The sequence below is a fragment of the Ambystoma mexicanum genome, chromosome 6p, assembly GCF_040938575.1.
Source record: "Ambystoma mexicanum isolate Mex_15411 chromosome 6p, UKY_AmexF1_1, whole genome shotgun sequence".
Classification (NCBI taxonomy): domain Eukaryota; kingdom Metazoa; phylum Chordata; class Amphibia; order Caudata; family Ambystomatidae; genus Ambystoma; species Ambystoma mexicanum.
This window is the reverse complement of record NC_090935.1, coordinates 54,320,577-54,340,536: the sequence shown is the minus strand read 5'-3', so window position 1 is coordinate 54,340,536 and position 19,960 is coordinate 54,320,577. Positions and strand designations below refer to the sequence as shown.

General features: G+C 44.7%; 1 protein-coding gene across 1 annotated transcript in view; it reads left to right on the top strand.

The window, feature by feature from the left end:
* Window positions 1-19,960, top strand: part of LOC138510659 (long-chain-fatty-acid--CoA ligase ACSBG2-like) — a 508,494-nt gene that overhangs the window by 91,372 nt on the left and 397,162 nt on the right. The window contains exon 3 of the mRNA XM_069626444.1: window positions 2,358-2,478. Coding sequence (XP_069482545.1) covers window positions 2,358-2,478 — 121 coding nt within the window. The remainder of the gene's footprint in view (window positions 1-2,357; window positions 2,479-19,960) is intronic.

The following is a 19,960-nucleotide window of genomic DNA, read 5'->3' as shown; positions in this document are numbered from 1 at the left end:
CACATTATTTGGTTTCCTATTCTTTCTTATTTAGGGTCAGTGCTGAAAGTGTTAGACTTGTGGCACTTCTGTTCTTATTTGTCTTATTATTTATTTTTTTGAAGGGCCTGAACATGAGAGCCAGCCACTCCAGGACCTTGCATTACAAAAAACGAAAAAAAAAAAAAAAAAAAGAAATGTTTTTTTTTATTTCTTTTTTTTTAACAGAGGTCGCAAGGGAGACCACAGAGGTCGCAAGGGAGACCTCAGAGGTCGCAGTTGCGACCTCTGGCGACCCCCAAATGACGTCCCTGTAGTTCCCCTTTTCTGGACACTGAAGTCTGATGTGTTCTTGTGAATTTGCATTTCCTTTACCGCTAAAAATAGCTTCCCACATATTCTACTGAAGAGATCTGCAACTATGACTCATGTGATCCCTCGCCGTTAGCTATGCTGGCTAGAGCTGATGGGAGTTGTAGTCCAAAATACCCAGTGAGCCAAGGGTCACAGGCGCCTTTACTGTATCACTTTAGACTTGATTTGGTCTTAAGCCTCTCTGTGTGCTGTTACATGGTATTGCCTATGTTCGCTGTCCACACATGTTCTGGGTGCCCAATTAATGTCACAGTTGTTCTTTGGTTTTAGGAGGAGGTAAACGTTTTACTATTAAGATGTGTTTTAACTGGGGTTTCTTTTTTTTCTATTTTGTATTGCTTTATCTGTTTTTATTTTTATATTGTGATTTTAATTGTGAATTGTAAAGGTTTGTAAAAAAAAAACAAATGAAAATAAAGAAATAAATAAGTTATCTGGTTTTCATGAAGCACTCCCAGCTCTCAGGCATTCTACTAGTGGGAACACAGTTTGTTTATATTGCTCTGCCGAGGATGCCTGTATGGTAGCTATGAAATGGCACACAAGACTTATCTCAGACATCAGACTTTCTTCTATGCACACCCTTCAGACCTGCATATGGTCATGGGTTTTGTTAATTACTACTTGTGTCTGTGCAGTAAGGATGTGAAAGAGTAATAGAGAGAAAGAGAGAATGGAGGTTATTACGAGATGGGCGGTAGCCATGGTGCTATTAGCACCATGGCTGCCTCCCATACCATGACCAAGTCCGGTGTTGTTCAATGGGGACTTACCGGTGTAGTCCGACCCTGGCGGGACCGGTAAGTCCCCATTGAACAAACCATTCCCCATTCCCATTTGAGCCCCCATAGGGCTCAATGGGAATGGGGAGGGCGCTAATAACGGGCTCGCGACTTGCAAGCCCAGTATTAGCGCCATGTTCCCTTAGCGGGACCTGTAAGGTACGTGTGGTCGGACCACACATTCCTTACGGTCCCCGCCAAGGGACCTTGGAATAGGGAGGTAAGGGATTGCTGGCACCAGTCTCCTTACCGGTGCCCGGTATCCCTTACCGCCCACCTTGTAATGACCCCCAACGTCTGGCTTTGAAAGTGTCTGGGTTTCGTAGTGTGTGTGTGTGGGGAGGGGGGTTGGGAGCTGGATAAACAGGGAACTATGGAGAGAGCATGCAAAATAGAAAAAGAGAGAATTTGAGTCAGAGAATGAGAGAACATATAAATAATAGGAAGGGAAAAAACATTAATTCTTTATGCTATTAGGAGAAATTTATCTGGTCGATTGAAGATTTATTTACAAATTGAATGCTCACCAGCAACTAAAGTGCATGACCATCACCCCGTGACATTGACTACACTCTCATGATGGTCGTCACTCAGTAGTGGCTGACTTGCTGCTGCTGATTTCCACATAGTGGCCAATATGTGCTCATGATCATCTCTATCGGGGTATGGATGACCCACTCTCAGTAACTGCTCTCAATGACTTGCCATTCATGCACACTCCCTCTTGATAATGGGCAACACAAGGTACCTCTATCATGAAACCATCAAACAGACCTGCTTCTTGGTCACTAGCGAACAGAGCTTGTCCAGCAGACCAATCAAATAGCACCAGGCTGGCAATGCATTATATTATACATGACTCGCAAATCTGTTGCCATTCTGAAAACATCTTGGGATTTTCTGATCATAGTTTGGATAGCAACCCCCTTACCCATGAATTACCCATGAGAGCTGCCTCTCAAGTATTGATCTTTCACTCTTGACCACTTTCTGGGACTTATTTAATGGCCATTCGTGATAACTGAGCTTTGTAGGGGGACACACTGGCAGGGACACACTCTCCCCCGCCAGTCCAATTGGGAGGTCTGTGTGGCAGGGGTACATTGTTACAAATGGGTCTTGTGCTAAATAATTGTTGCAGTTTAGTTGCTGCAACACTAAAGAAGTCTTTTAAAAACCAAGATATAGCTAATGCATTTTCTCTTCCTCTTTTGCTTGCAGTGGTTTACCTGTTGGAATTTACACCACAAGCTCAGCGGACGGCTGTCTGTACGTGGCCAAGAACTGCAGCACCAGCATACTTATGGTAGAAGATCACCAGCAACTGGAGAAAATTCTGCAGGTGAGCTGAGCTCCTCTTTCCCTACCTCGCCCATAGATGCGAGGCAATATCTGAAATTCAGGGTATCGAAAGCAAGTGTCGGTGTCAATAGTTAAACAAATCTTCTTTGGTCTATACCCAGCGTTCAAGAGGATCTTATATATTAAGCAAGCATCGCTGTCCAAATGCTCATGATGACACCTCATGGATCAACCCCTATCCCCCCACAGAATTCATCACAGACTACTTTTCCCAGATCATTTCTGTACTTTTATCATACTACACAAACATCAATGTGGGTGCCTGAGGAAGGCAGCCTATAATGAATGAATATTGAACGCCGAAACAACTGTCCACCACTGCTTTATTTCACTTTACTCTGTTGTTGTTTTGTAAAACAGGGGCTGGAGGACAGCTGATCTAATGCACAAGTTCCCCACAACAATAAGCAGACACTGGCCCTGGTGATGACATCCAGTGCCCCTGGACAGTAGAACGATCACAGCACAAGCTCAGTGCATGTGGGATACAATCACCATTCTGAATTGGTCCGAAAAGCCCATATAACAATAGACTACAATAAAGCATAACATAGTAGAGATATACATTACATTCGGGAATATAAGGTGTCAAGTACTATCTAATAGTTTGTCCTGAATCGATTTGGACATGAATATAGGTAACATATACCACTATGAACCTATTTCTAAGAGCAGGGAATCCTTTCATGTTGCTGAAAGTGTATAGTTCAAGTAGTACCTCACCAGCCACTTCCCAGAGCCTAAGCCTGACTGTTATGGTATGTGAGATGTGTTGGGACCACTGATAATGTGCCAGGACTTGAATGCACAGGTGCCGATGATAGTGTCGGGAAAGCCCCCCATTGTATTGTGTCTGGGAGATGTTCTCTCACCCGTGGTCAGGCCCATGTCCTCACATTCTATGGGTGCATTTTTATTTTAGGAAATATATGTTTGTGGAAACCCTTTTGTACATTCTGTTTTTTTAATTACATTTTTTCTAAAGAGAGCGGCAGTGCTCAGCTGTTTCTTTTAGTTGCACGATGCATACAACTCCTTAATCAATTTAAAGGTCAACTTCTTGATCATAAAAATTAATTAAAGCAAATTATATCAGTTCACCACTTAATTCCTAAGAGAATCTAGACATCTCTCAATGTATGTCCTGCTCAGTACCCTTTACAGCTCCCTTTCCCTAGGCCCATCTGTATACCCATGAATGATAAAGTTCACTAGGTCTAATTCAATACCCAAGAAAGCTAAAGCACACTGAGCCCAACTCAATATATATATAAAACACTTAGGTATGTTTCTGTACTCAGCTGTTGTAATTTATCAATGTTAGGTTGCCCCCTGCTCTCCAAATGGCAAAGTGCACCTCTGTGTGCCCTCCCACTTCAACAACAGCTATAATTTTAACAAATAGAAGGAGCACGGTCCAACGCACTCACCTTCCACTTCCACTATTGCAAACATTTGGAATAATTTTGGATTACTTCTTTCCTCCCCCACTTCTCTTCACACAGGCCAGAACGGTTCCAGTGTCAATGAACAGTTAATTAGCAGCTCAATGTTTGAGTCTCTAAAGAGCAAAACGCTGTACGACAAATGCCTTCTCACAAGCTAAAACTGACAGTAGGTGCTGTAATTATGCTGCTACGAAATCTTATGCCAACACAGGGACTCTGCACTCGAACAGGTTTGGCAATTACGCATCTAAAAAGACACATCATAGAGGCCTGTGCAATCAAAGGATTAAACTTAGATACTGTTCCTAAACCACACATACCTCTCATTCCATCTGATGCAAATATGTCTTTCAAATTCAAAAGAAGACAAGTTTCCTATATGTTTAGCCTTCAACATGTATGGTATGGTCTGCGCGATTATGGGAATAAACCAGGAAATTGTCTAGATACACGATGAGGGTATTCAATACGAGGTCTGCAAACACATATTTCATAAGCCGTTGGAAGATGGCAGGTGCATTTGAAAGACCCAACTTCATTAGACCATTAATAAGTCACAGGGACCTACGCCCCCTGCCTGGAAGCAATCAGTGGTAATTCCAATATTTAAGAAGGGGCTCAGAAATGACCCTATGAATTACCAACCGATATTGACCTTTAAGATATGCTAGAACGGTGTGTGTTACGCCGGGAACAGCTAGTGAAAGTTTATTTTCACTGGGCTCAACTCAATATCCATGCAAGACGGCATTCACTGAGCCCACCAATATACCCATGAAAGTGCCCTTTCACTAGGCCCACTGTATACCCCTGAAAGCCACACTTCACTGGACACAACTCTAAACCCATGAAAGCCCACACTCACTTGGCCGAACTCAATACCCATGAAATACCACATTCACTGAGCCCACCTGTATACCCATAAAAGCTACAGTTCACTCGCCCAATCCTATACCCATGAAAGTGCCCATTCACTGACCCATCGTAATACCCATTAACATCACGTTGAGTGGGCAAAAAAAAAATAAACTAAGTGATCTCAACACCTACACATTTGGTAGCTCACTTCTTAAAAAACACATATTGGAGCCTGCTAAATTCCAACATCCATAGCAAATTGTACACCCTCTGCCCACAATAACATCTGTAACTCTCCATACTTAATCAGAAAACTCTTGTGAAACCCCCTTTGAGGGTGCAAAGCACATTTTATGAGGTTTAAGAACTTTCTACCACGTCACCCTCCTCAAACACCTTTGTTAAGTTCTGAACTTAGCCTACCATTTGTGTCCTGCCTTTCCCCCGGGATCCCTTCCTCCACAATGATGGCACTCGTGCCCGTATCTGACCCTGTCCTTAACTGAACCACCGGCATGAACATCTTGGACCTTGCCAGTACCCCTATTGTGTTACCTCGGGTGGGTCACACTGTGGCTCTGGGCATGAGTTCTTGGACCTTACAAGTACCCCTGTTCTGTTATATGGGGTTTGCCACACTGGGGCTCTAGGCATGAATGTCTTGGACCTTGACAGTACCCCTGTTGTGTTAACTCAGGTGTGACATACTAGGGATCTAGGTATGAATGTCTTGTACTTACCAGTACCCCTGTTGTGTTATCTTAGGTGTGCCCCACAAGGGCTCTAGGTATGAATGTATTGGACCTTGCCAGTGCCCCGCTGTCTTATCTTAGGTTTGCCACACTAGGGTTGTAGGTATGAATGTATTGGACCTTGCCAATGCCCCGTTGTCTTATCTTAGGTGTGCCACACAAGGGCTCTAGGTATGAATGTATTGGACCTTGCCAGTGCCCCGTTGTCGTATCTTAGGTGTGCCACACTAGGGCTCTAGGCATGGATGCATCAGACCTTACCAGTATCCCTGTTGTGTTACCTCGGGTGAGCCACAAGGGGGTTCTGAGGTATGAACTTTTTGGACCTTGCCAGTCTTCCTGTTGTGTTACCTCAGGTATGCCACACTGAGGTTCTCGATATGAATGTCTTGGACCTTACCGGTATTCCTGTTGTGTTATATGGAATGTTGTTCTTTGTTCATCCGAAGACTGGAGTTGTGAAAGAAAGTTCTGGTGAAGCTTCAATGAGGATGAGCCATTGGGATCTTGCGTTGGAGCAATGACAATATGGGAGGTCTGAAATAAAGAAGGACAGATAGAGAAGGCCCTCTGGTATTTTTATGGTAACTAAGGGAGCGTGGCAAAGAAAGAGGTATTTCCTACCCGTGTTGCACACGGAATGAGAGTTAGAGGCTCTGGACAGCGATCATGAAAGAAAAGTGTTTTGGTTCTGCCGGTAACACTGGGAATCAATCTTGAAATGAAGGAGCAATCAAAGGAAGGAAAACAAGAGGCATAAAATATTTAAGATTGATAGAAAGTAAGAGCCAAGGAGAGCGAGCAAACTCACGAGCATCCTGCTAGCGAAGTAGCAATGCACCATTGCCCATAGCAACAGCATGCTTGTAGGCTTTTCCCATACCTCACCAATGCCATTGGAGGAACGTTGATAATGAGACATGCAGTCTTTGTTTCTTCTGGACCGGTACACAGAGTTGTAGCCACCATGTTGAGTGAGGAGGAGGCAATGTAATCCATCTGGCGTCACCTATGCCACAGCGAATTCTGCTGAAAGTGGGACGTAACAGTATGCCTCCTCCCCAAAGGAGATGAACCCGGCTTACCCAGATGAAGATAATGAAACAGCCACACAAACTGAGGTTTATGCACCGAAGAAGAGGGTTCCCATGTACGATCTGCAGGAGAATACCCCTTCCAGTCACTGAAATGACCCCGAAAGTACTCGGAGACTTCAAATTCTGGACCTGATGCAGTGGCCAGTGGAGGAGGGCACGTCACTACATTCTTTCAGAACCTATCAGGAACATCCGGCTTTAGTTGAGAGACATGACAAACCGGATGAATTCGAGAAGATTCCGGTAGACGTAGCAGAAAGGCTGCAGTACCTCTGAGAGCCAAGATCTCAAACGGGCCAAAGATCTTGGGAGACAATTTCAAAGGCACCAGACGATAAGGAAGAAAGCGCAAAGTCAGCCAAATCTTGTTCCCAGGTACCAAAACTGGAGCAGGAGAATGATGACGGTCAGCAAAACGTTTACAACGGTCCTAGGCCGCTTGTAATGCGGTGCCAGCCAATTAATGGCCCTGTTGTATATCTGAAACCAAGGCATCCACATCAGGAGCAGGAGTAGCCGACCATGTGATGATAGAGAAACAAGCCGGGTGGAATATGTAGGAGCAAAAAAAAGGACTAACCCCCTAGCGTGGAATGTGTTGTGTTATTATATGCAAATTCCGCAAGGGGCAAAAGAGCCACCCAGTTATCGTGGGCAGCTGAAAAAAAACACTGTAGATAACATTCTAAAGTCTGACTAATTCTCTCAGTTTAGCAATTTGTCTGTGGATGATATCCTGAACTGAGGACCCGCTGAATTTTCAAGGCAGAACAAACTAACTGCCAGCATCTAGAGGTATATTGAGGACCTCTATCCGGAAGGATGTCAGGTAAACCATGTTTTCGAAAAGATAGCATGTATAAATATTCTAGCAATCTGAGAAGCTGCGGGAACAGTGGACAAAGCAAGGAAATGGGCCAATTTAGTGTAATAGTCAAACAGAGCCATTATAGTGTTAAGTCCTTTTGCGGGAGGTAGATCAACTATAAAGTTTGTGGAAATCTTCTGCCACAGCTTTGTATGCAAAGCGAATTGTACTAAATGACCCAAAGAAGTTTTTCTAGGAACGTTTCACTGCAAAGAGATCACACAGGATGAGACATAGTCCCTTACATCTTTGGTCAAATCAAGCCACCAAAAATATATCTGGATGAGATCCTGGGTATTAGCAACACCTCGATGTCCTGCCATCAGAGAGTCATGACATAACTGTAGAACTTCTTTGCGCAGGTAAACAGTTGAAATCAAAACCTGACTATCTTGGAAATAATAGCCTCTCTCACAGGAAATAATTTGGGCAATAGCCATCTCCTTGCAATACATATCGTGAGTGAGGGTATCATGTTTCAATGATTGAAGAAAAGTTGATAGGGCCCAAATGGAAACAGCTTTGGGAAATTTCATTCCTACTGGAAACGTTTGTCTGTATTATCCAAATTATGGGACAAAGCATCTGCCATGTAATTGGTCTCTCTGGGAATTATGGTAGAGGTAATGTTATACGAGGAAAAGGAATAAACCCAGCAAGCTTGTCGACTGTTTTGAGTTTCTGCAAATTGAAGACTCTTGAGGTTTTGATGATCAGTCCTGACTTCCACTGGCACTTTAGCCCCCAATAGCAGATGTCTCCATTCTTAAAACGCACATTTGATAGCCTGTAATTCTTTTTCCAATACTGTATAATTTTGCACCGAATGGAGAAGTGTCTTCGACAGGTAGGCCACAGGATATTCAATCCCCATTTCATCACGTTGCTTGAGCATTGAGCCAGGGCCGTTATAAGATGCATCCAATTCAGAAATGAAACACCTTGCTTGATCTGGGGTATGTAATATCAGGGATGAAGTGAAGACCGTCTTAAGTTAGCTAAAGGCTTAATTCGAAACAGGTGACCAATGGAACGTGAACCCTTTCTAGAGCAAAGCCGTAAATGGAAAAATGATCAGAGAAATGTTGGAAATACATTTCCGATAAAAGTTGGTAAAACCTAAGAAGCTCTGAAGTTTCTTAACCAACTTGGGTGACTGCCATTCTGATAAAGCAGTTATCTTATTGGGATCCATGACTACCCACTTGGACTATATTTTGTCATATAAGGGCACATATGACAAAACATAGCCCAAGTGGGTAGCTTCTGTCTGATGGAATTCACATTTCTCTAGTTTTCAATAGAGGTGGTTGTTAATCCAATACTGTAAAACGGTTTAAACATGTATGGTATGGTCTGCGTGATTATGGGAATAAACCAGGAAATTGTCTAGATACACGATGAGGGTATTCAATAAGAGGTCTGCAAACACATATTTCATAAACCGTTGGAAGATGGCGGGTGCATTTGAAAGACCCAACTTCATTACTCTATACTCATATTGGCCAAAGGGTGTTTGAATGCCATCTTCCATTCGCCTCCAGAGTGGTAAGCACACAGATGATTGAGTTTTGTGTAAACAGATACCCCTTTCACAGCTACGAGTATATCCAGAATTAATGGCATTGAAAATCATTCAGGAACAGTGATTTTATGCAATCCCCTGAAATTGATACAAGTATGCAATTCTTCTGTGTTCTTCTTGGAGATAAAAAAATGAAGAGCCCAAGCCGGCAATTGAGATTCCGTTATCAATACATACTTCAGATTAGTATGAAGATATTCCTTGAGAACTTTTTTTTTTTTTTTTTTTTTTTTTTAAATTTCTTTTTATTTTCAATTAACAACGTAAATACATACAACATACAAACATACGAACATTCAACTGGCATTTTGGCTTTTTCGGCGGATTCTTGCTTTTCTTTTTCAGACAAGATGTACATACGGCCAAAAGACATTGGTTTGTCTGGAATGATATTGATTTTTTTTTAAACCTTTATTTTTGCATTTTTCCAAACTTATTACATTAACAATCACACCTCAAAGGGGTGTGTTCCCAAAGTGCCCGACCCAACTCCCCTACCACCCCCCTCCCCTCTCACTCAGTCTGTCAACCCTTGCCGTAGTTCGAACCCTCCTCCATGCGGATAAGTACTTATGCTGGGTTTTTTGGCTTGGCTAAGGTTTGTGTCCCTGCATCAGGTGCCGAGTTCTCCTGTCGAGGACGATGCATCATCGGCTGTTTCGTTGATTAGGAATGCCACGAACGGGCCCCAGATGTCGGGAGGTTGTGCGTGTTGTGGCAGTGTTTTGATGAAATCAGACTTGACGTTTTGGCAGTAAAGGATGTCTTTCCGCCAGTCTGCTACCAATGGGACTGGCCCCCGTCCCCAGGTCATGTCGACTCTCCTGCGGGCCAGGGTCAGTAGCACACCTGTCAGTTTCCTCACAGCTGGAGAAAGTTGTTGCGTCATCTCGAGAAGTCCCACCGTCGGGACGGGTTGCGCTTCTTCCCCTATAGTTGTTGATGTGGTCTGAAGGACTTGGGACCAAAAGAGTGATAACTTGGGGCAGTCCCATGCGAGGTGTACAAAGTCTGCATTTAAGATTCCACATCTCTCGCATTTTGCCGGTGAGTCTGGATGTTGTTTGTTCTTTTTAGTGGGGGTGAAGTATGTCTGATGGAGAAAGTTGAAATGAATTTTCTTGAGACGTGAGTTTAGTGCTATTTTTTGTGTTTGTCGTAGTATAAATGTCCATTCATCCTCAGGGATCACTGCTTGAAGGGATTTTTCCCATCTAGTTTTCGTGCGGGGGTTAATGGTTGCTGTGTCAGTTAGGATAGATTTATAGATGACTGAAACTAGTCTTCCCTCCCCCTGCGTTTGAATCACGTTGTGCAATAATTGCCAAGTCGAGGGTTCACGTGGGAAGGTGGGGAAGAGTGCTTGGAGGGTGTATCTAGTTCTAAAATAAAGAAACCTATCTAAAGCGGTAGTGGCTCCTCTCTCTGTTACCTCTTGTGGAGTCATAAAGATGCCTTCAGTGAACAGATCACCTAGGGTGTTTAGCTGTAATTTGGCTACCCAGGTATGGAAGACTTTTTTGGAGGTCAGAGGGATCCCAGGGATGAATTTGATCGGGAAGAGGGGTGAGTATCTCAGTGAGACTCTGTATTTTAATGCAAGTTGCTTCCAGACCGCTTATGTCGTGAGGACAACATTCATAGCGTTATAGGGCACTGGGAGCTGACTAACGACCACCGCCCTCAGCAGGTTAGGAGTCGCCAGGGCCCGCTCTATTTGTACATGGGGTCTGACAAGATGAGTATTGTACCAGTGGCCGAGGAACTGCCCTGCGCCGCTCAATAGTATCTCTCTAGGTCCGGGAGAGCGAGTCCCCCGCTGGATACCGGGAGTATCAGGGTTGAATGAGCCACTCTGGTGGGTTTGCCTGCCCATAGGAGTTCAAGGACAAGACTCTTGACTTTCCTCAAAAAGGGTTGTGGGAGAAGAATGGGGATGTTAGAGAAAAGGTAAAGCAGTTTTGGCAAAATTAGCATTTTAACTAAGGAGGACCTGCCCCACAGGGTTAGCGGGAGAGATTTCCAACAGTTAACCTTCTCTTGGAGTATTTTTAATGTTGGCTCGTAGTTGTCCCGAAAGACTTCATGGTAGTTTAGCGACATTAATATTCCTAGATAGCGTACCCGTGAGGTTTCCCATGTAAAGTGAAAGTCGTCAGCAAAAGGTGCAGTGGCAGGGGTGAGCGGGCATATTATTGATTTGGTATGATTAATTTTTAACCCGGAGATTGCCTCAAATTTAATTACCTCTCTCATTATTGGGGTCAGGATTTCGACAGGGTCATGGACGAACAACGCTACATCGTCTGCATATAGGGATATGATCAGCCTGTGCGGGCCTATGCTGAATCCCCGATGGAGCTTATTGGATCGAAGGGACAACGCCAGGGGTTCCATTACTAATGCAAATATCAATGCTGACAGGGGGCAGCCTTGCCTGGTACCCCGTTGTAACTTGATGGGAGTCGACCGTTGTGAGTTTCCTGTCAGCATTTACCAGCTTCGCTAGGAGGGCTCCAGGTTTTTGGCCTTCGCCATAGTGACGGATCTGGCTGTTCCGGCCTAGGAGTTTTATTTCTCGTTCTGCTGTGGTCCTGAACGTTTGTAGTTCTTTCTTAAGAGCGGCCTGGACTGCGGAGTTAACTCTTGACGGATCAGTTTAAGGATGCTGTTCTCTTTGGCCAAGCAGACCCCTCTCACGAAGCACTTCAGTGTCTCCCAGGTCATGCTTGCTGAACCCACATTGTTTTCCAAGAATGTTGAGATCTCATCGCGTAGTTCTGAGGTGAACACTTGGTCCTGCAGTGACCCCGGCTTGAAGCGCCAATGTAGCAGGCGAGACTTGTAGTTGGCAGGATTGCAGATGAGGGTTACCGGGGAGTGATCAGAAAGGGTTTTCGGTAATATTTGGCAGAGCCCTGGCTGGAGCGAACCTCCGGTGGAGATAAAACAGTAGTCTATTCTGGAGTTGGTGTTGTGCACTGCTGAATGAAATGTGTAGTCACCAGTTATTATGTCTCCATGCGTCTACCAAGTTATAAGCCTTGCAGATTTTCTGTATTTGGAGGGCGGCCTTGGAGATCGGCAGTGTTGTGTCGCGCGACCTGTCCTTAGCTGGGTCTAGGGCGGTGTTGAGGTCACCTCCCCAGATGATCGTCCCTGCTGCCTGTGTTGCGAGGTGTGTGAGCACCCAGTCAAAGTTATTTGCTCCATCTACATTGGGTCCGTAAGTGTTGACTAAAGTGACCTCTTTTCCTTCCACTATCCCTCTCACCAAGAGGGATCTGCTTTTGGTGTCCCTAATGGAGTTTACCAGTCGAAACCCGGATCGCCTGTTGATCAGGATTGCCACTCCTCTGGCGTAGGCTGAGTACGAGGAGAAGTACCTATGACAGCCCCAGCTGCAGGCCCATTGGTGCTCTTTTTCGGGAAGGAGATGTGTTTCTTGGAGCATGACAACGTCTATGTCATGTCTCTTCAGGTATTGCAGGAGCTTCCTTGTTTATGAGGGGCGATTGCCCCCTCTCATGTTCCAAGTGGCGACCTTGAATTATTCGCTTATTGTGAATATTTGTGCTGCTGTTGTTTGGCTTGACATGAGGGATGTTCTGGTGTTGATGGTAGCGTCGGTGACTGACACCTGCCGGTCTCCAGAGCAAGCAGAGGAGGGGCAGTGACAGAGTACGGTGAGCTGCGGGGATGACTGGGGTCGGCGGTCTGGGGTTGCATTCCCAACCTTGTTCTCTAACGTCCTTCCTTACACAGGCAACCCCCAACTCGCCTGTTGGTGCATTTGGTCGGGGTGGGTTCCGCAACGGCACGGATCCATCCCTTACTTTCCCACCCATTAACAATGAACAGTTGAATTAACTTTGCTGTGCAAGGGGCGATAGGGGCCTCCCAAGTTGCACGGCCGCAGAGTGCTAGACTCCAGTGACATTTGGACCAGTTGCTGTGTTTTTGTATTCTGGTTTTAGTGCCAATGACCTTGAGACTGTCAAGAGGGGTTTCTGCGGCTTCTTTCTCTTTGCATGCGTGCTTGGTTGGTGTTCAGCCCGGGGCATCCTTCCCGATCCAGGAAAGCGTTGGCTTTCTCTGGCGTTTGGAAGAAATGGACTTTCCCCCCATGCTGGACCCTGAGGTGCACCGGGAAGAGCATTGAGTAAGAGAATTGGTTCTCTTTTAGTCTTTGTCTTGTAGCAGTAAAAGATCTTCTCTGGGACTGAACGGCTGGGGAGAAGTCTGGATAGAAGTGTATCCTGTCCCCATTGTGGAGGAGCTCTCCTTTCACTCTGGCCAGTCGCAAGATGGCGTCGCAGTCTTTATAGTTGAGTAGTTTCGCTATTATTGACCTGGCGGGAGTCCCTGGGATGGGTTTGACGGATGGGATTCTGTGTGCACGTTCCACGACAAAGAGGTGTGAGAGGGCATCTCGGCCGAAAAGGGTGGTGCATAGTGATTCTACGAAGTCCTCCATTTTTGTGTCGAGCTGGTGTTCTCTCACCCCAATAATCCTGATGTTATTCCGTCGAGAACGGCCTTCCAAATCTTTACACTTGGAGCTGGTGACCTTCATTTGGGTTTCAAGCTGAGAGATTCTGGCTTCTATGGTCACTGTTTTATCATCGAGGTTGGAGATGCGCTGTTCCACCTCGTTGAGGCACTCGGTGTGGGTGTCCATTCTGTGTTGGAGGAGATCGACTTTAGAGGAGAGGCCGTCCATTTAATTGTTTAGACTCCCGATGCCCGCCTTTAGGTCCAGTAAGAGACCCTTGATGTCGATTGCGGCATTCACTTCTGCTATTTGGTGTTCACCATCGGTTGGGGATTCCGGTTCTTCTTGGAGTCTAGGAGTTTTGGGGGCAGTTCCAGCTTCGAAGGTTAGCTTTCTCTGGGATTTGTCTGTCTTCCCCATTGTACCAGGACTGCCGGAGGCGTCTATGCGTTACTCCTTGTGGAAGAGCTTGGATTCGTGGTGCCAGTTATCACTGTATGAGAGGGAGCATGAAAGTCGAGCCCAGCTGTGGTGTAAGTTGCTGGTAATGCGCTCTTCCGGGAGCCCAGTGGTGTGCTTGCCGGGAGGAGAGACACTGCTTGGCAATGTAGGCCTGATCCCTTTAGACCCTATGGAGATGCTGCTTTTCCCCGTCGTGGCGGCAAATGCGGCTTGTGTGTGTGGTGCGGGGCTGGAGCAGTATGGGAACGCAGCGAGGCAGTTGAGACTGAGTTACCACCCAGCCTGCGCCGTACCTGTGCCGAGCAGTCTGTTACTCGGTGCCCGACACTGGGCTCAGCCTGTGTTGTGCAGATCTTTTTCCTCCAGGGAGGGCCATGGTTCTCGGGTCGTCTTTTTGTCCCTGGTTGCCCTTCTGGGTATGCCGCACCCAGGCGGTAGAATTCCAAAATTATGCAGGATTATTCAGTATTGATATCTGGCCGTGCGGGAGCTAGCTGCAGTGCGGCCATCTTGCTTGGCCCTCTAGCACCCTCTGGAATGATATTGATAACACAATCATCTTGTCGATGGGGAGGGAGTTCCTTAAATTGCAATTCTGAAAATACATCCTGAAAGCTTGATACTGCTCGGGAATAAACTGAATGTTATCTGCCATGGATGGATGGAGGATATGTGCATGGACTGAGATGTGGTTTGTTTACTGATGGTTCCCGAAATGTATGAAGTACCATCAACCCCTACAACCAAAATTTGAATCTCTTTGGATATTCTCTGGATCCGTTGTTGTCTTGCCCAGTGGTCATCGATGAACAGACCTGCTCCCCCACAATCAATTAAGGCAGAGATCTTCTGTATTTCCGTTTTGAAAAATGTTAATCACGCTCTGATTACCACAATCAAGTGTTGAGTATATGAATAGGGGAACCTAAGTGTCCTTCCCGAAACACGGTTCCCTCTACATCTGGGATTTTGCGTTTCCCAAACGCCTAGGTGGTGCTACAAGACATTCCCTAATGAGATGGGATTTGGAACCACAATGCATACACAAGCCTAATGATTTACATCTATTACGCTCTTCGAGAGACAGAGAACCTCTGGCTATGCCCAAGTGCATGGGTGCCTCTGAGTCTGAATGTACCAAAGGGGTTTGAGGAGTTTCAGCCATTTGTCAAGCTGTTCTACCCTTCCTGCATTCACAGCCACATTCCTGCAAACGGTAATCCATCGTCATGGTAAGAGTGTTCATCCTGGCGAGATTCGCTGCTCGGGGTACTGGAGGGGTCTTGTTCCTCAAGTCTTCTGAGAGGCCTCATCTGAATATCCTGATCAATGCATCATCTGGCCACGCAGTGTTGGCTGCCATTTGTTTGAATCAGGTAATATACGCTAACAGATCCATAGATCCCCGTCTAAAGTCTAATAGCTGGTCTTGTGTAGAAAAAGTTATCTTATGTCGACCAAACATGGCCCATAGGCTATTAAGAAATGCTGGAAAAGAATCCAGAATTGGGTTATTAGTAGTAACCAGAGACGTGGCCCATGCCAATGCACTGAGCCTCTTTCCTAGGAGCGAGACAAGTGTGACTGTAGTCCGCCCCACAACCCCAACAGGTCACCGGCTACCTGCTGTGCCCTTATCTAATCGTTATCACTTCAGTCCACCTGACAGCGTGCTAACCACCACCTCTACTGAGCAGCATGCACTATCATCCTGTTGCATAATAGACTCACAGATCTAGTCATTCACTGAGACTTTTTGCCACTTTGGTTTGGCATCCGGTCAGTAGTCTGTGGACTCCGGCGGTGTCTCACTACCAATGTGTAATGTAATCCACTATTAAAACTGCGCCGGCTTTGTTTGTATCTGCAGGAGTCTCTATGGCCTCTAGTAACCCTAGACCCACACCTTGTCTCCAGGCTAGATTTTGAATTGCCTACCTGAAATGTTTACCAGAACTGCATGCATTTCAAGTAAGTGTCATACCTTTGTAAATCCATGCAATTAAACAATATATGAACCAGCACCATTACTGTTCAAACTTTGTGAAGGTTGTTGATACGACTTTTACATGTGTGTCTTCAGGGATATCATGACTGCCACACTATGAGCCTCGCAGCTGATACGGATGCATTACGCGAATGAATTTATGGTAAACATTCTAAGTATCTCCCACATATTACACTATGAATAATGCAATTTATACAAAACGTCCTTATACTAATTAGGTCCCTTTCTGATTCTGCACCCAGGGTTTGGTCTAGGATCCTACACATCACTAAGAGGAAGAGACTAAGAAAGTACATCCTTTCTACTACCTCATCGAATAGCCACTCAAAGAGACTCCTCGTTAGAAACTGCTAGTCTACTCTCAAGATTCTATGAGTATCATCTTTTAGTCACCACATACCAGACCCTCCAGGGGCAGCAATATTGTTGATCTACCCCTGAAGAAATTCCCACAATGACCCGAAATGTTCAGTCTAGAGGAATGAAACATGTTCGGTTATAGTACAACACCAGACCAAGTGTTGTGACAGGCACTATAATCACGCCACATGTATTATAGGTATTTGTACCGTTGCATAGACATTAGAGGTTTATACCAATCAAATACTCTCGATTGTGGATAACAATAGTGGTTTTTGTTTTGTTCTATCAAATGTGAGCTCTTCATTAACTTTTTGTTATGTGTGTGTACAATTGCACCTTGATTATATAACTGGTGTGTACTGTATTTGAACTTTGTAATCACCTGTTAAGTGATAAGCACGGGCCACTTTATTTAGTACTCGCCACTTTCTGCAATGGTTTTTCATGTTTTTAACCACTCTTTTTGATGTATTAAAGATTTAATAATGTTGTTTGAATTTATGATATTGGTTGTTAGAGTGTGGTTGAATTTTCAATGTGCGCTGTGTTCCCATAATTCTGGTGGAATCAAATGAGTTACATATTTTCGATATCCTAGTATTGCAATTATCAAACCCTCTAGAGATAGGGAGGCTTATTTCGTTAAGTTTTATTCAAACTAGGCCTGCTCCTCCATCTCCACATTTATACCTGGTATCCCCCCGGTTTATATACGCCATGCCAATGCAGCTCCTGTCAAAATTCGAAATCAAATGTCTGACTTTATCTCTGTTGGGTGGAAAATAGGCAGCCTTGAATGTAAATTGAACCGTACATTGATCCAAAAAAGTCCTTTAACTTTTGAGGGTTCCCATCATATTTTCCACCAGGTAAGGGGCCTGGGGGCACTTCTCCTGCCCATGGGGTACGGGCTACTTGTTGCCACAACAACACATTTTCCCGTTTACGGGTTGGTATCTTGCTGCATCTGTTGGTCTATGATGAAAACAATATGGGATAAGAGGCTTTGCTCACTGTTATAAGCAATACGTAAAATGTTTAGACTGACCTGTCCGAAGCAGCAAAGGTGAGCAAGGTGTGAAGAATTGCCCCGAGACCTTTGTCTCCCTGGTGCAGTAGACAGGGCCGACAAAAGTCCCAGGGAAACCCTCTGGGGAAGAAAACTCTGATGGTCGAGTTAATTGTTCATAGGTGATGTCTGTCTCAGATGGAGTGTCGTTCTTCGTTCATCTGAAGACTGGAGCTATGAAACAAGTTCCGGTGAAGCTCAATGAGGATGAGCCACCTGGATCACATGCTGAAGCAATGACAATGCGAGAGGTATGAAATAAAGAAGGTCAGATAAACAAGGCCCTCCGCTATGGCAACTACGGGAGCGTGGCAAAGAAAGAGTAATTTCCTACCTGTGTCGATACAGAATGAGAGTTAAAGGCTCAGGGTGGCAGTCGGGAAAGACACGTGTTTCGTTTCTGCCGGTAATGCTGGGAATCAATCTGGAAACGAAGGAGCACTGAAAGGGAGGAAAACAAGAGGCGCAAACACAAGTAAGTATTTGAGGTTGATAGAAAGTAAGAGCCAAGGACAGCGAGCAAATTTACGAGCATCCTGCTAGAGAAGTAGCAACGTGCCATTGCCCATAGCATCGACACACTTGTAGGCTTTTCCCATACTGCACCAATGCAATTGGAGGAACGTTGATGACGAGACATGCTGTTTTTGTTTCTGCTGGACCGGTACACAGAGTTGTAGGTGCCATGCTGGGTGAGGAGGAGGAAATGTAATGCATCTGGCTCCACCTCTGCCACAACGAATGCTGCTGAAAGCGGGACATAACAGACGATTTAGGTAAATTAAGATTTGTACAGAACCAGCGGGTGAACTTCATTGATTAAGAAAGGCAAGCCTTGAAGTTCCTACTTGTTAACCAAGTCATCATATTTAAGCCAGCGGACATGGGTGGTGCCTGGGTACTGATGGACAAAGTGGATTATCTTGCAGAAATTAAAACACAATTGAATAACAAAGGAAAATATAGAGACTTTTAGAGGAGTGATAACGGACTACACAATATCGTTGTTTTTTTTTGTACATCTTTTTATTATAGTTTTCAACGTGAAACAAATAAATACAAAAGAAAAAGTCTAAATATCAAATTAATACAATAATAACATTAGATCAATCAGTAAATACATTCTTATTTTTCAATTCTTTCCTTTCTCCTTTTTTTCTTTTTAATTTATATTCCCCATTTTATTTGTTTTACTGGTAGAACATCCCATCATGCCAGTCATACATGTATTGCCCAAAATACACAGGAGATAAAAAGACCTGCCAGGTAGGACTATTATCCCAGCTCTGGGAAGCCTTTTGGAAACCCTAGCCCAATATCTAGACAAGGCGATTCAACCTCTAATACAACCTGTAATAATAATGTCCTATTTACATCAAACCACTCATTTTCTATCGACCTCTAATAATAATGTCCTGTTACATCACACCACTCATTTTCTATCGAAACTAGAGGAGACAGAGTTAGAACAAGGAAAGGACATCCTCTTCACAGTCGATGTCACTTCACTTTATACTAGATTTTACATGAGGTGGGGATGGAGGCCATGGAGTGGCTTCTACTCTCTACATATACCTGCAAAGCAGAGGGCCTCATTACGAGACTTACAGTAACCCTGATGGTGCTAGCAGCGGGTTGCCACCAGACACAACACTTTTCCAGTGCCTGAATACCCAGTGCCACCGGTACATTACAAGTCCCGGCGGATCGTAAAGTCAGGCACCGGAAAATGTTGCTCTCCATTCAAGTGGAGTCCCATAGAACTCCATGGGATTGGGAAGATAGTAGCAGCTGCACCGTTGGTAACTGTGCCGGTGCTTCCATAAAAACTTGGCGGGCGGGTGCGGTTACGCCCCCGCCCACAGAGTTGTAGTGGGGCAGTCCGGAAACGTGCGACTGGCACCCATAATTCCAGACTGCCACGCTCATAATCCGGCCCCTTTCTTCCTAGACACATTGCTGAAGTTGGTTCTTACAAATAATTTCTTCAGTTTTGGAGATAGACATTTTGTTCAGATTTCAGGCTCCACTATGGGGGCAGCTATGGCACCGAGCTATGCCAACACAGATATATATTATATCTCGAAACAGAACATGTCTTGACACCAGAGAGATGGAGTAAACATCTTAAACTCTAAACCCATTATAAAGACGATGTGTTTGGTATATGGAGAGGCTCACAGAGTGAGTTAGAACAATTCTTTGAAATGATGGCTCAAATGCATTACAAAATTAAATTCACCACGGAATCAAGTTTGATGAAGGTAAACTTTTGAGATGTACAAATAAATTAAAATAAATTAAACTCTGAAGGAGATTCACTCAAGACCAGGATCTTTGCTACGAAAGCTGACAGGAACAGCCTGTTACATGCCATGAGTGTCAACCCTCAACCTACACTAGATTGCCAATTCATGAGATATCAGAGAAACATCTCATCGCAAACTGAGTATGAGA